The 14,574-nt window shown below is 31.8% G+C and overlaps 6 protein-coding genes across 6 annotated transcripts; 3 read left to right on the forward strand and 3 right to left on the reverse strand.

Annotated features, from left to right (window-relative positions):
* Positions 1-138: 138 nt before the first annotated feature.
* NAEGRDRAFT_77942 (nucleoporin 107) lies at positions 139-2,886 on the reverse strand (the record flags this gene model as incomplete). Its single annotated transcript, XM_002682883.1, has 3 exons — positions 139-2,148; positions 2,192-2,459; positions 2,498-2,886. The coding sequence occupies 3 exons, from the start codon at positions 2,884-2,886 to the stop codon at positions 166-168; spliced, it is 2,640 nt and encodes an 879-aa protein (XP_002682929.1). The 3' UTR covers positions 139-165.
* A 210-nt stretch (positions 2,887-3,096) lies between these two features.
* On the forward strand, positions 3,097-6,140 carry NAEGRDRAFT_77943 (dead box-containing ATP-dependent RNA helicase; the record flags this gene model as incomplete). Its single annotated transcript, XM_002682663.1, has 2 exons — positions 3,097-5,029; positions 5,206-6,140. The coding sequence occupies 2 exons, from the start codon at positions 3,097-3,099 to the stop codon at positions 6,138-6,140; spliced, it is 2,868 nt and encodes a 955-aa protein (XP_002682709.1).
* Positions 6,141-6,224: 84 nt separating this feature from the next.
* Positions 6,225-8,087, reverse strand: NAEGRDRAFT_61997 (uncharacterized protein; the record flags this gene model as incomplete). The annotated part of the gene is made up of 1 exon (XM_002682884.1): positions 6,225-8,087. One exon carries the CDS (start codon positions 8,085-8,087, stop codon positions 6,225-6,227), a length of 1,863 nt encoding a protein of 620 aa, XP_002682930.1.
* Positions 8,088-8,208: 121 nt separating this feature from the next.
* On the reverse strand, positions 8,209-10,580 carry NAEGRDRAFT_77944 (PPR repeat domain-containing protein; the record flags this gene model as incomplete). Its single annotated transcript, XM_002682885.1, has 1 exon — positions 8,209-10,580. The coding sequence occupies one exon, from the start codon at positions 10,578-10,580 to the stop codon at positions 8,214-8,216; it is 2,367 nt and encodes a 788-aa protein (XP_002682931.1). The 3' UTR covers positions 8,209-8,213.
* A 340-nt stretch (positions 10,581-10,920) lies between these two features.
* Positions 10,921-12,030, forward strand: NAEGRDRAFT_61999 (uncharacterized protein; the record flags this gene model as incomplete). Its single annotated transcript, XM_002682664.1, has 3 exons — positions 10,921-11,170; positions 11,220-11,633; positions 11,681-12,030. 3 exons carry the CDS (start codon positions 10,921-10,923, stop codon positions 12,028-12,030), a joined length of 1,014 nt encoding a protein of 337 aa, XP_002682710.1.
* Positions 12,031-12,170: 140 nt separating this feature from the next.
* On the forward strand, positions 12,171-14,264 carry NAEGRDRAFT_45514 (uncharacterized protein; the record flags this gene model as incomplete). The annotated part of the gene is made up of 1 exon (XM_002682665.1): positions 12,171-14,264. The coding sequence occupies one exon, from the start codon at positions 12,171-12,173 to the stop codon at positions 14,262-14,264; it is 2,094 nt and encodes a 697-aa protein (XP_002682711.1).
* Between the last annotated feature and the right edge of the window lie 310 nt (positions 14,265-14,574).

Raw genomic sequence — 14,574 nt, forward strand, 5'->3', positions numbered from 1 at the left:
TTGATTGGAAAAACGATATTGGTAACCACAGTAATAATAAGGCAAGGTTGTTGATGAGATGCTATAAATAAACTGTTAAAAAATTGTAATGATCATGTACATCTAAGATGTTGAACAAAAAAATTTCAAGATATTTGCTGGCGGAATGAAGCTTTTATTCTCAACTCAATTAACAGTATTACCCTCCTTTTGTTGTTTGTCAATGAATAATAATTCACAAACACTCATCAATTTTAAGAAATCAATTAATTGTTTTTGTGAAAAACACTTGTACAAACCACGTGTATCATCAGCAATAATGTCGGCCAATTGCATACAAGCATCATATTCCTCTGCAAATGAAAGTAATTGGTAGAGGCAAAAAACAATATCTGGAATGCATTTTTGTTTGAGTTTGGCAAATTCTTGTTTCGTAGAATCATCCACATTTTCAATAGTGAGCCAAGGTGATTGAACAATAGCCAGGTGGTTATCCTTAGCTTGTTTGAGGAAAATCTCATTTTCTTGTGTCCATTTCTTGAGAATGGTATTGTTAAATTGGCTCAAATCGCTTTGATACTTAATCTTATCAGCTTGAGTACGGAAAGGACCTTCTTGAGTGGTAAATGTAGGTCTTTCTTTGATATGGGTATTCCATGACACATAGGTAGTTATTGCCTTCTCATAGAGTGTCCAAAACATGTATTCTTTAAATATTGTTTCTTGTCTACTGTCAAGACCAACATCATCCAATTTCGAATCAAGTTGCTCGTGGAGCTTTTTCATTAATAATTCAAATGCTCCTAGTTTACCTTGGTCAATAAATTCTCTTATCAATAAATTTGTTTGGAGCAGACAATTGAATGGGTTAATATCTTCAATACAGAGCCAATCGATTGAGTTTATCTTCTTAATGTCCAATTCGGTGGTTTGTCTTTCTCTTAGATTCTTGAGTGGATTATTTTTTGGATCTAAAAAGAAGGCAGCATCAAACATGTTGGTAACTTCATCTTGGGAAGCTTTTTGTTCAAGAGTTTTTTGAGCAACTATGGTGGCAATTTCTTGAATGTTTAAGCCTTGCTCCTTTGCTTTAGCGATGAGCATGGATCGGAGATTCTTTGAATTCTCCTTCTCACTTTTTTCTATTGCAATAATCGATTTTGCATATACATCCGATCTATAGTCATAGGTAACATTTGTATCGTTTCTATTATGTATAAATTTGGTGTAGAAGGCAATAGATTCGAATTGCTTAGAGGCAATCAAGTAGTGGATATATTTGACAATGATAGCGTCCTTACACTCATCTTTTTCGAATGAGCCATTAAGACTTATCCAAGTTAAAATAAAGTGAGCGCTAAATCTTGACAGGTTGGCTAAATATGACATGGTGTACTCTGCTGGATTGTTCACAGAGTCTAATAAATATTGAACTAGATTTGGAATTTGGCTGCAAATAATGTATGACTGAATAACGTGATGGTACTGCACAGCATCAATTTTGATCTTCTCATTTGAAGAAGTATTAACAGATTGGACAATCTCCAGTAATGACCTGCTATTACTCTTGAGTGAATCGAGAACAGAGCCAACATATAACTTGTCTTCAGAATCATTTGGTACGTATTTGGCGAGCTCTTGATTAATTAGATAGAGCATTGTTGATTTGCAATAAGCCCATAGATAGTCTTCCCATGAAATACAACATGGTAGGATTGAATTCAAGTCTCCTGCAATACTGCCATAAATAGCCCTTTCGTATTGATGAATTTCATCGTCATTTACAGTATCTGATTTCAAAATTGATAGAATGGTATTAAGGTAAACAAATCTGTTTTGATTGCCAACAGTTTCCTCATTTTCACAGGCACCTGGCATTAATCTAGGGTTATGGTAGAGCTCAGACCCAGATAAGGTTGATGCTCTCCAAAATTGGTTGTGCATACGACAGAATTTTTGGGCTTCTTCAATCTGTCCAGATCTGACTAGTGCCCAAGTCTTTTTAATGATTATTCTTTCCTGTCTCAAATCATTCTCATCCAAGTTATTATTCTTATAGATAGAATCAGGATCAACATATTCTCCACCTCTGGATGTAAAGAGCCATGCTCCTTCATTTTCCACATCAACTTTTTCCTTGGCATTTTCTTCCAACCAATTGACGATAATCTTTAGAAAGGTAAACGAAAATGTGCTTAAAGAAAAAACATACTTGTAATTTACGGAACTCGCTACCAGTTTTCATCATTTGGTTGACAACCTCTTTGTGACTGACTCGCCACACGAATTTCTTTAATTCTTGTTGATTAAGATGGTCACTAATATTATCAAGTGATTTCTTTTCATCCTCAAATAATAAATACAACAATTCCCAAGTAAATTTTTCCAATTTGAGTGTTGTGTACTCTTTTCCGACTTTTAAATGTTGTTCATCAGGAAGAAAATACGTCTTTTGATAAATTTCTTGTAATTCTTGAACTCTGTCATTCCATTAGTACCATAATCTCTATTAACTTACTTTCTTTCACAAATCTTTTCAAATCTTTTTGCTAACACAACATGAGAATCGGAAAATGATTGATCCAAAACTTCCATAAACTTGGAATCTAATAGAGTATTACTATTTTTAATTTCTTCCATTCTATAATTTCTCTCGTAAATATCAATAACATTATCTAAATTATCTTCATGTTGTTGTTTTAAATTCTCTTCGTCATCATCAGAAACTAATCGTAATGGTTGTGTATCGTCATCAGAAATCATTTGATCATCATTAGGAGATACATCCATCATTAAATTGTTATTTCCAGAAATCATTTGATAATCATCATCAAGATGTTGTTTTCTTGTATTGTTGTTTCCGCCACCAAAATTGAAGGACATGGGATAAAACTTGTTTCCTTCCATTTTTTTAAATTTTTTCCTTCACTTTTTTCGTATCATGGAAGCCATTCATTGCTGGTATTCTAGAATGTTTGTTAGTTTTATTAGAAAAATAGCTTAACATTAGTTTTACTTTAAGAAAATTTAAGTTATTCACACAATTTTCTTCACTAATCACCCACACCATGATGATTAATATCATTCATCACTTTCAGAAAATATTTGAACAAAAAAATGAAGAAACGCATCAGCAACGTTCTCTCACAGAAGACTTCTACCACAACAACAACAGTGAAGAAGGACTCCTCGGCGGAAGTGGTAGCAACTGGAAGTAAACCAACTACAAAGAAATCAACAACACCTTCCAAGAGTGTTGTTACAAAGAATACAAGTTCTGAAAAACCATCTGTTGTGGAAGAAAAAAGAACAATCATGCCAACAATGAATGAATTTGATATGGATGAACAATATTTTGATGATGCTGAACAACCATCAACAAGTCAACTTGCTCCATCATTGGATTTTTCTGATAGTGATGATGATTTGAGTGATTCCGATAATGATGAACAAATTGTGAAAGGATCCAATGGTGCTGCTTCCAAAAAGAGTGGAACTAAAAAAGCTACTACAGAAAATTCACCATCTTTTACTGATTTGGGTATTTCATCATGGTTAGAAGAACACTTAAGCAAACTTCAAATTAACATGCCAACAGTAATTCAAGAAAAGTGCATTCCACCAACACTTGCAGGAAAGAATGTTATTGGTATGTCTCAAACTGGTAGTGGTAAAACAGCTGCATTTGCACTTCCAATTATTCAAAATTTAGCAAAGGATATGTATGGAATTTATGCTCTTATCATTACACCTGCAAGAGAATTGGCCATTCAAATTAAGCAACATTTTGAAATTTTAGCAGGTGATTTACCAATTAGAGTTGCATTACTTGTAGGTGGTATGGATTATCTTAAACAAGCCCACTTATTAGATAGCTCTCCACATATTGTAGTTGGTACACCTGGTAGAATTGAAGATGCCATTAGAACGTTTAATAATGATGGATATTTCAAAAAGATTAAATATTTGGTATTCGACGAAGCAGATAGAATATTTTCAATGGATTATTCATTAGATTTAGATAGAATTTTGAGTGTTTCAAATCCAAAAAGACAAACATTATTATATTCTGCTACAATGAATAATCAGGTTAAAAAACTTGCTAAAATGGCAATGAGTAATAGTGGAAAAACGAAGGAAGAAAGGGAACAGAGTCTCTATATTTATGATGCTTGTAAATTGTTCCAATTGGCTGATAATTTATCTCAATATTACTTGTTCATGCCTGAACATGTTAAAGATGCCTACTTTGTTCAATTAATCAATTCATTACCAGATAATTCGATATCTATTGTATTTTTCTCAGATATTACTCAATGTGAATTAATGAATCAAACTTGCAGATTGTTGGGAATTAGTTGTGATTCTCTTCATGCATCTAAATCACAAAAAGAAAGATTTGCCGTATTGAAATATTTCAGAAAGAGAAGACTCAAGTTTTTATTCTGTACAGATGTTGCTAATAGAGGTTTAGATATTCCAGCAGTTGGTTATGTTATTAATTATGATTTACCAGACACCACTGATAAGTATGTTCACAGAGTTGGTAGAACAGCTAGAGCTGGAAGACTTGGTGTGTGTATTTCACTCATTTCACAATTTGAAGTTAAACGTATTAAAGCCATTGAATCTGATACTGATGTTCAAATGGCTAAATACGAACCTTTTGATGAAGAACAAGCTGAATCTGAAGAACATCTCTTAAGTGTTGCTGAACAGAAATGTAAGGCAAAGATTACACTCTTAGATTCTGGATTTTATGATAGATTCGAGAAGGTTAAATCCAAACAACAACTCACAGCAGATTTGAGAAAACAAGCTCAAATTTTCTTTGAAAAGAGATCGATGGATCAACTTAAACAAAATTCTGGAAGGTGGAAGGATAGATTCAATGATATTACATCATCAACAACTGATAATAATAGTGAAAATATTAATACAACCAGAAGTTTTGAAGCTACTGATACTACTACTAATAATAATAACTCAACAAGAAGCAATGAAAATAGTTTAAAGAGAAAGGAAACACAAGATGTTAATCTATTCGGAGGTATGAAAAAGAAACGAAAACAATAAAGTTTATTGTTATCTTCCAACTGCCAGATGTCATCAGGCAAGGATAAAAAAAAATGCAAAAACGAGTAATTTCTGTTGTTGTGGTTTCAATTTTAATAATAGGAGCAATTTTTCTCTATTATTCTAATCTTTCTCGGAATCATAAACAAGCCAATAATAACGTTGTCATTTCAACTAAGGTCAGAGAACAAACATCTTCACAACAAGAACCAAAAGTCATTGAAAAGATTATTGAAAAGACAATAGAAATACCAGTAGAAAAGATAGTTGAAAAGATAATAGAAAAACCGTGTGCAACAAGTCAATCCAACGATAATAACTTGTCCAAATTTTCAGAATTTTTAAAAAATGATCAATTAAAAGCAATTGAATTGACTAAACAAATTGCTAGTGGAAATGTTAAAAATCCAGCAGTTCATTTAGTAACTCAATTATTTGGAAATATGGAAAATGATCATTATGTGGATATGTTGGCAGCAATTCAATTAAATCTTTTCAATCCATTTGTTGAAAAAGTTCACCTCCTTCAAGAGAATGATGCAAACGATCAAGATTTAAAGAAATTAATTGGACAAGAAAAACTTGTCATTCACATGCTAGGTCATCGTATTACAGTTGGTGATTTTATGAGATATTGTAATGAAAAATTACCACAAAAAATTGTAGGACTCATTAATACTGATGTTTATTTTGATAATACCCTGGTTGAGTTACATAGAATGCCACATCAAACTGCATATGTTATTTCAAGAAAGGAAACTCTAGTTGGTAATAAGCCAGATCCAATTAATAATAGAGATCAATGTGGTGGTTATCAAGGTTCACATGATGCTTTCATTTTCAGGAATAAGGATAAATTTGGAGATTCAATCATTGACAAGTTGAATAATATTAATTTGGGATATATGGGTACTGAAAATGTTATTTTATATTATTTGAAACGTGATTCTAATAGATTTAGAATTTCAAATCCATGTTATGCTGTTAATTTATTCCACTTGCATAGAAATAGATCAGAGAAGGAGGTTAAAAGAATTAATGGTGGAGGTATTTCTGATACACAGGACCCATCAGGAAATTTTTAAATTGACAATGTTCAATTAATTATTAAATAGCTTTTAAATGTGTTTATTTGTAATTTTCTCAATTGAGTTTCTTTGAAATAATTGTTAAAGTAAGTCATGGTTTGGAAGGATTCTCCTCATCAATTCGAAAACATTGGTATTGGAACGTATGGAAAAGAGTCTATACATAAAGTTTCTCACTTGTCTATCAGAAAGTGGATCTTCCACAGAGGAAATAAATTGTTGCAACAATAAATTTGCAAATTGTTTGTACTTGAACTCATTGATAACATTTCTCCTTCCCAGACTAGCTTGGTTTTCACATAAACTGGTGGTCACTGCAAAGAATTTGTGTAGGGGAGTCTTGTTGTAAATTGGTAGTAAATTATTAGATTCTGAATTCAACATGTCGAAATATGATAATGTTGGTTCCTCATTTGAAGATTGGATCTTGATATTTACCATATCTTGAATTACTTTTTCTTGATTGTGAAAATTTTCAACAGTATTTAAATAATGTTCCCTTGATTTCATGTAGTGGTACAAAATTTCTTTCGAATTGTCCTGTTTGGATAAAAGTGGTCTAAATATACCAAATATAATTCTTGGATCTCTAATAAGCAGATCCAAAAAGTGATCAATTATTAGAGACCACTCATTATTCAAATAAATTTCACCAAAATATGTAATCCCATTGTTTTCCTCCTTAATAATTAAATGCCTTACCGCTTTACAAACATGTTGGAACAGTTGAGATAAATCCTGAATACTCAATTGGTCAATTTCAAAACTTTCAATAATTGAAAAATTTAAACAATCGTGCTCCTCTGAACAACCATGATACAAGTAGGTATTCAATCGATAGGGTTTTGAATTTTTAACGAGATCTAAAATACCCACTGCAGCAATCCTTTCATTTCTCAGAATGGTGACATGTTGTAGATCATCATCAAATTTCACAATGTAACCAAATAGTTTTTCAATAATTTTGCAAATTCCAGTAATACCCTCCTCTGTGGAAATTTTGAAATTCTCAGAAATAGAATTACTTGCCAATTCTTGCATCTCCAAATTCCAATCCCAGAGTTGAGTTGGTGTTAATTGTAAATTAGCATTGGGGTCAATGAATTTTTCTTGTAAACTTTTGAGACTTTTCTCCAATTCTTCTAATTCCTTTTCTGGAGAAATCTTGTTATAGAGGTGGAAGAAACTATTTGAATGAGAAGCTTTCACAATTTCAATTTGTTTCTTTACAATTTCATCAGTAAAGTTTTGAGTTTGGGAAATGTACCTTCTCAGAGCTAGAAATCCAATCATTCTTATAGATCTATTTTTGAATGACAAACATCTTTTTAAATCAATTTCCAAATAATATTCTCCATCTATTGTAATTTCCCTGATCGGATTATTCTCTATTTTCAATTTTCTATTTTGTAACGAATCAAGATAGTAGAATATCAAAGAAAATCCCTTTTTTGAATAACCTAAAGTTCCAAGAAATGAAATTTTCCCTCCTCTCTCCCAATCTGGGGTGTATGGTGCATTTAGAATGATATCATCCTTTTTGACAGTGATCTTGGTGAGATTTTCAAGTTTTGCATTGGATAATTCATTATTCACTTCCAATTCCAACAATTCAAAAAATTGATTCTTCACATTCTCAGAAAAGATGAATAATTCATGCTGTGAAAGTATCCAGCGAAGAGTTTTAGCTTGGGATTGAGAGAAGAGTGCATGATCAGTTAGTACACCTTGCCTCCTCTCGAATTGTTGTAATAATTTGAGAATTTCAGATGGTTTCTCTATTATTGACATTGGATTGATGGCTTTTTGTTGATAATTAGAAGAATATCTAATCATTTGAAAATTATTTTCATACTCTCTAACAAGTTCATCAATGTGCTGAATGTGTTTGTTCAACGCTTCAGCTATTTCATTAATATCTTGTTTAATAGTAGTGGTTTTCATTAATTGTTGTTGCTGATGATGATAATAATTAAATGTATTGTAATTTTTACCTGGTAGAAGAAGTGTCGAGAAACATCTTCTGAATTGGCAATATCGTTGTTTCAACATTTTTATTTTGATTGAGTTTTATTTACTTGTTGGATTTGTTTCCTTTTCTAATTTTTCTAAAGCTTCCTTTGCTTGTTTCAATTTTACAAAAGAGTTTTGATCTGGTGCAGGATTCTTTTTGTGAAGTGCAATGGCTTTCATGATAGATTCTTTTGTATCTTCCTTAATATAATATTCCACAAGTGAATTGTAGGCAGAAGATGTTGGTTTTGTAATCTTATTGAAATAGGACTCTATCAGTTCACTAGACATGTTTGCTTGATGAGCATGTGATGATAGATAATAACAAGCAACAATGAGTACAAATGAAACACTATCTACTTGTTCCATTTGATTGAATAGTTCGTGAGCTTGAGCATACATTCCATTCATCTTATAAGCTCTCAAAAGTGAATTATAACTGTAAATATTTGGTTCTGACATTTCACTAATAATTACTCTGATTCTTTCATAATCTCCAACAGATGCCAAAGCTGTTAACATACTGTTATTGGCCAATGTATGTCTCTTGTCTGGCATTTGTTGATAGTAGTGTTCCATTACTGGTAAATTCTCGCTATTGTTTGGTTTAATGGTTTTTGATAATGCTTTAAGAAGAATTGCAAAGGCTTCTTGGGATGGATTGATTAACTTCTCAAAAATTTGGACAACCATATTAATATCACCAGTATTGATAAAGTTATTCATTAGTGCTCTGATGTGAATATCATTTGGTTTTGGCATTTTCTGTAAGAGAGATAGGGCTTCATTTGGTGGAAGGGCAGACAAGCAAATTGTCAATGTAGAGTCTGCTGGATGTTTGATAGACTTGAGAAGGGAACGCATCTTTTCAATTTTACCCATCTCCTTATAGGTATTGAGAATGAGATTATACATGGCAGGTGTTGGATTTTGAATTTCCTTTAACAAATTTTCAGCACGTTCCAAATCATTATTCTTCAAAAATGCTTTAAGCAATGCTTGATAACTGTACTTGTCAGGAGATTCAATAGAGTTGAATACCTTCTCTGTTTGTTTCTGATCAGCGTTATCAGCAAGGGCATCCATTAAAATATTTTTGTGGACAACATTTGGAGAAGGAATGGTATCATAGATTGTTTTAACCTTATCTAATCTTTCCTTTTCTGATTTGTATCTTTGCATTTGATTTGAGAATGAATAGTCATTACGAATTTCAAGAGGAATGTGTTTGTAAAACTCCTCTACCTTTTCAAAAAGTCCAGCATTTTGATAGGCAGTGAGAATAATATTGTAACTTTGATGGGATGGTTTCTGAATCATCTTATAAATATCCTCAACAATCTTAATGTCTCCCTTCTTTGCATATGAATTCATCACTGTATTATAGGCAACAATATCAAATTTAGCGTGTTGAAGAAGAGATATAACCTTGTGAGTGGACCCAATATTTAAATAATGCTTTAGAATTATATTTTGAGTATAGGTATCAGGTTCCTTAATTTTGGAGTGAATTTCCTCAACCTTGTCACTGCCCTTTGAAATGTAATAGTTCAGCAATAAATTATATTGATAGGTAGTTGGTTTTGAGATTTTTCTAAAAGCATAATTAACTTTATCCATTCCTTGATCTGTTTTAATGAAGGATGAAAGCATAATGCTGTGATGATAATCCGTTGGTTCCTTAATTTTAGAATAAATTCTCTCTAAATTTTTAATATCGGATCGACTAGAATATTCCTGAAGAATAATTCCAAAGTGATAAATTGATAAATTATTATTATCCATTAATTGTTTAACTAGTTCATCGAATTTCTTTTGTTGTTCAGAGAGAATGTAAATCTTGAGTAATTTACTAAATATTGTATGATTACTAGTTAAACCTTCATCATGAAGACATTTGTAACATAATAATTCTCCTCCTTTATAATTTTCCAAATTAATCAGAGAATCAATGGCCATAGAGTATTGTGTGAGAGGAATAATTCTTCTCTGATAGGCTTCACGAGATTTTACTTCAAAATCACCATAATAGTGAGTAAATAAATCTACTACTTTTTTATAGTCTCTATTATTGAATGCTTCCTCTAATTGTGATGTAATTTCCTTCACTTGCATGGCATATAATTTAGTAGAAAATAGATAATTCTTTAATTTATCCGATTCCAAATGTTCAATACTTTGAAATTCATGAGTATTTTCCGAAATGTTTGTATATTGATGATAAAGACAATCAAATTCTATTTGATTAAATCCTTCTTGTTTTTGATTGATAGTTGTTGGTTGTTGAAGGGAAGAAGAAGAATTATTTAATGTAAAAGCACTATGATAGTAACATCTCCCATCAAGAATTGATGACTTGTAAATGGTGTGAGGGCAATTAACGCCATGATTACACAGAGCAAGTTTGCTACTCCTCCTACTCATTAATATTAAATTATTCTTCCTCATCATCACGAATTTCTTTTAAAAATTTAAAATAACAAATAATTTTTAACTTCAAAACGAATTCGAAGAAATATTTGCATTGGTTTCCACCTTCTCAGCAAACCAAACAATGACATCAAGGCATTGCAAATTGAAACAGATTTAATTATATTCACACTTTTTATGAAAATATTAATGTGTAATGAAACCATTTCATCAATCAACAATATTTAAAATGCAACGAATATGTAGAAGCGCTTTGATTGTACCACTCTTGCTGTTGTTAGTATTATTTGTGATGGTGGTTCATGGTAGTGTACCACTCCTAATCGACACAGACATGGGCACCGATGATGTGTTTGCAATTCTTCATGTTTTAATGAAGAGTAGCAATAACAGCTCATTGTACTTGGCTGGTATGAGTATGGTCACAGGTATGCAATTAGACACAACCAATTCTATCAAAATACTACAAGAATTACAGGCTTTTACCAATATATTCACAACAACAAATAATGGCAGGCCTCTACTTTTCGATACCCATGATCCAAAAGGTTTAATTCCAGCTGAAAGCCATTCCTTTTTGGAGGGTAAGTTTACGCGATGAAATCAAATAACAACAATACAAAATTTATGTAGGAGATTGGTATGTAAAGAGGTGGAAAGAAAGAGAGGAAAATTTGGATAAATTATTAGGATTGCCTCCGCTCTATGGAAATGAAACAAACTTGATGAAAGTTGTGAGCGGAAAGGATTTTACAAATGAAATGTTCAAACTTTTAAGTAATTACAGAAATGATCCAATCTCAATCTTGGCAATTGGTCCCCTCACTAATATAGCAAGATTAGTAATTGAGAGTGGTGGTCATAATTTACTGAAAGAAACAGTAAACCAAATTGTGGTTATGGGAGGGGGAGTAAATATAAAAGATACGAGTAATGAAATGAATGGTGCTGAATGGAATTTTTATTGCGACTCTATATCTGTAGAAATTGCATTGAATTACTTTAGTGGAAGAATTGTTTTGTTTGATTTACTAGTTGCTAATTTAGGTATGTTCAAGTTTCAGTTAAATGTTTTAAAAATTAAATTGATTCAGACGTTGTAAATGATACAAATGCTCAAGATATTTTGAATTATGCATCTAAATTCAATTACAAGACAACTTCAATTCCTCATTTCATGTCAGAATTATTGAAAATGTCAAGAGCATCTGCAACATTTGATCTTGTAGCATCATTTTACTTTACTAATCCTGAATTATTCACTTTTGAAAGCATTTGTGTTGAGATTTATACTCAATTTCCAAAACAAGGAATTATCAAACAAGTAGACTGTTCAATCTCATCACGAATAATGGTCAAGAGAGCTGTTTCACTAAATAGAAACGCCTATTTGCAACATGTCAAGGATTTATTCACTCCCACAACATTCAAAAACAATCAATAACAGACAAAAAGTATAACAATGATTGAATGACTTAAATAATAATTTCATTCCTAATAGTTTTACTTTATTCGTTGATAATGGAGCGTATTAGTTGTGAAGTTAAGAAAATTGGTTGAATAATAAAAATTCAATCAAAAAAAATGAACACAAAACAACAAGTTTCCGTACTCTTGTCTAGAATTTGTTCTCTTTCTCAGAGAAAGAACAAGAGACAGATTGTTTCTTCCTGTTATTCATCATCATCATCACATTTATTAAATAATTATCCATCAATAATAACAACCACAAATTCCATTTTTAAATCATATCATACTAGAGCTGTCTATCAAAAGGATTATTTAACAAGTACTAGTGTTTCTCTCGGAGTGGATGAAAATGGGTTACCACTCTCTCAATCTTTCCAAAAACCAACCATTTCCTATGATGATTATTTGTTAAAATTTAGGGCTATAGAGTTGGGAGAAATTGAAGCAAACCAAGAGACTGTAAAGGAAATGTTCCTCTATATTAAATATGATAGAATTTCTGGTTTATCACACCGTTCCCGTGAAGAAATTGAGGGTCTCTACAAGTATGCCTTGTTAAATTGTTACAGATTTGAATCTTCCTTTGACAGATCGTTATGTGCACAAAATTTATTTGACAAATTAATGGAAGTATTGTTCCAAAGAGAATTGAAGGAGTTTGACATGTCTTTGCTCGAAGGAAAGGTTCACTTAAAGCCTGAAGATGTCATTCCAGTTGTTTTGAATGATACAAACATTTATTCAATTCTTATTGATATTTACACAGAGAATAATTTTCCAGAACAAATTTTTGAACTTTTTGGATCCATGAAGAGGAATTTTTACATTTTACACAAACAAGAGGAAATTTTACAAGGTGTTTCAACCATTGAATCATCACCAGTTGAAGAACAGCTAACAATTAGTGTATCAGATCATCATGAAGAAAATGACAAGATTTATGTGAGTGAGGAACATTTGCAACAAGTTATCAATATTGAAATGGAACACATTTATGAACCAGAGGAACCAAAGAAAGAGGCCTCAAATTCCTATGTTTCAATTTTGGATGCTCCAGAAGACCCTAATGACACAGATGTTATTGTTGAAAATTTTCCAAGACTTTCTGCCAAGTCTTTCAATCAATTAATTGATGCTTGTGCTTATATTGGTAAAATTAAGGATATTTATCAACTCTTACTATTCATGATTCATAAGAATATCGAATTGAGTACAGAAACTCTGAACAAAACTATCAAGTCATGCATTCCATCAGGATCTAGTTATGAAGCTCTCAAATTATTCGACATGATTCGTCAACATTCTGAATCAGTCATTCCTAATATTGAAACTTGTAAGCTTTTACTTGAAGCCTGCTTTGAAGCTGCCGATGAGCACAGCTATAAGGATATTTACGATGGAATGAAACAATTGGTAGTTTGTGAAGAAAATAACATTACCGAGATTGACTATGAAAATGAACTCTTTTTCACCTATTTGAAGTGTAAGTGCACTTCATCAATTCCTTCCTCCTGTAAAGAAGCTTTGCAAAATATTTTCGAATATGAAAGCAAGATTGGAAAGAAGGTTGATATTAGTTATTATAATCTTGTAATGGAAGCTTGTGCTAGAATTGGTGAAAAAGAAACATCATTACAAATTATGAATCTTACTCTCAAAGAATATGGAGCTATGAAAGAATTACAAGAGGCTGGAACTTCACAAGTCAATCCACAACAATATCTCCTCCCAACACTTGATACATTTAATAATTTACTCAAAGCATTTAGTTTTGATGGTGACAGAAGAACAGTAGATCTTTACAAGCATATTAAGAAAATGTGTAGAGAATTATTTAAACCAAATATTCAAACCTACAATGCTATTATTGCAACTGAAATCAAATTAGGTGATGTAGTTAGAGCCAAGAAAATTTTGAGAGAAATCAGGTCACGTGGATTGATACCAAACATTACATCATTTAATCAGTTATTTATTGGTTATTATAAGACTGATTGGGAGCAACACATGAAAGAATTCAGAGAAAAGGAAAGAACCAGTGTTTTCAAGACTTATTTCGAAAAATGGGAAAAGGAACAAAATGCTCTCAAGAAATCACAAGAAGAAACAACTAAATTTGATGATGCTGTTGGTCAAGCTGTTGATGAAATACTTTTCGACAAGACATCAGAAGATCCATTGAAACCAAACACCACAAAGGAAGAATAAATATATTCTCACTCTAATATCATTAACATAGGATGTTTCAAATCAAACTTGCAAGAAAAAGTTGTTTTAGTGTAAATTGTCGATTTAAATAAAGGCGCCATGAGGTTTACTGAAATCTACCCGCCAAAATTGCAAAAAACTTATCAAAAAAATTAATCAAACAACAATACGAGTGGGATTATCAACACATTGAATTATATTTATTTTCATTCATCATCTAATGAGAAAGGCATCACTCACCAAAGATACTACCATACTTCCAAAAGTTCATGTTTCAGCAAGTGGGAGAAAGGGGTCTGTCAGCGCAAAG

The sequence above is a fragment of the Naegleria gruberi genome (assembly GCF_000004985.1).
Source record: "Naegleria gruberi genomic scaffold NAEGRscaffold_2, whole genome shotgun sequence".
Classification (NCBI taxonomy): Eukaryota; Heterolobosea; class Eutetramitea; order Acrasida; family Naegleriidae; genus Naegleria; species Naegleria gruberi.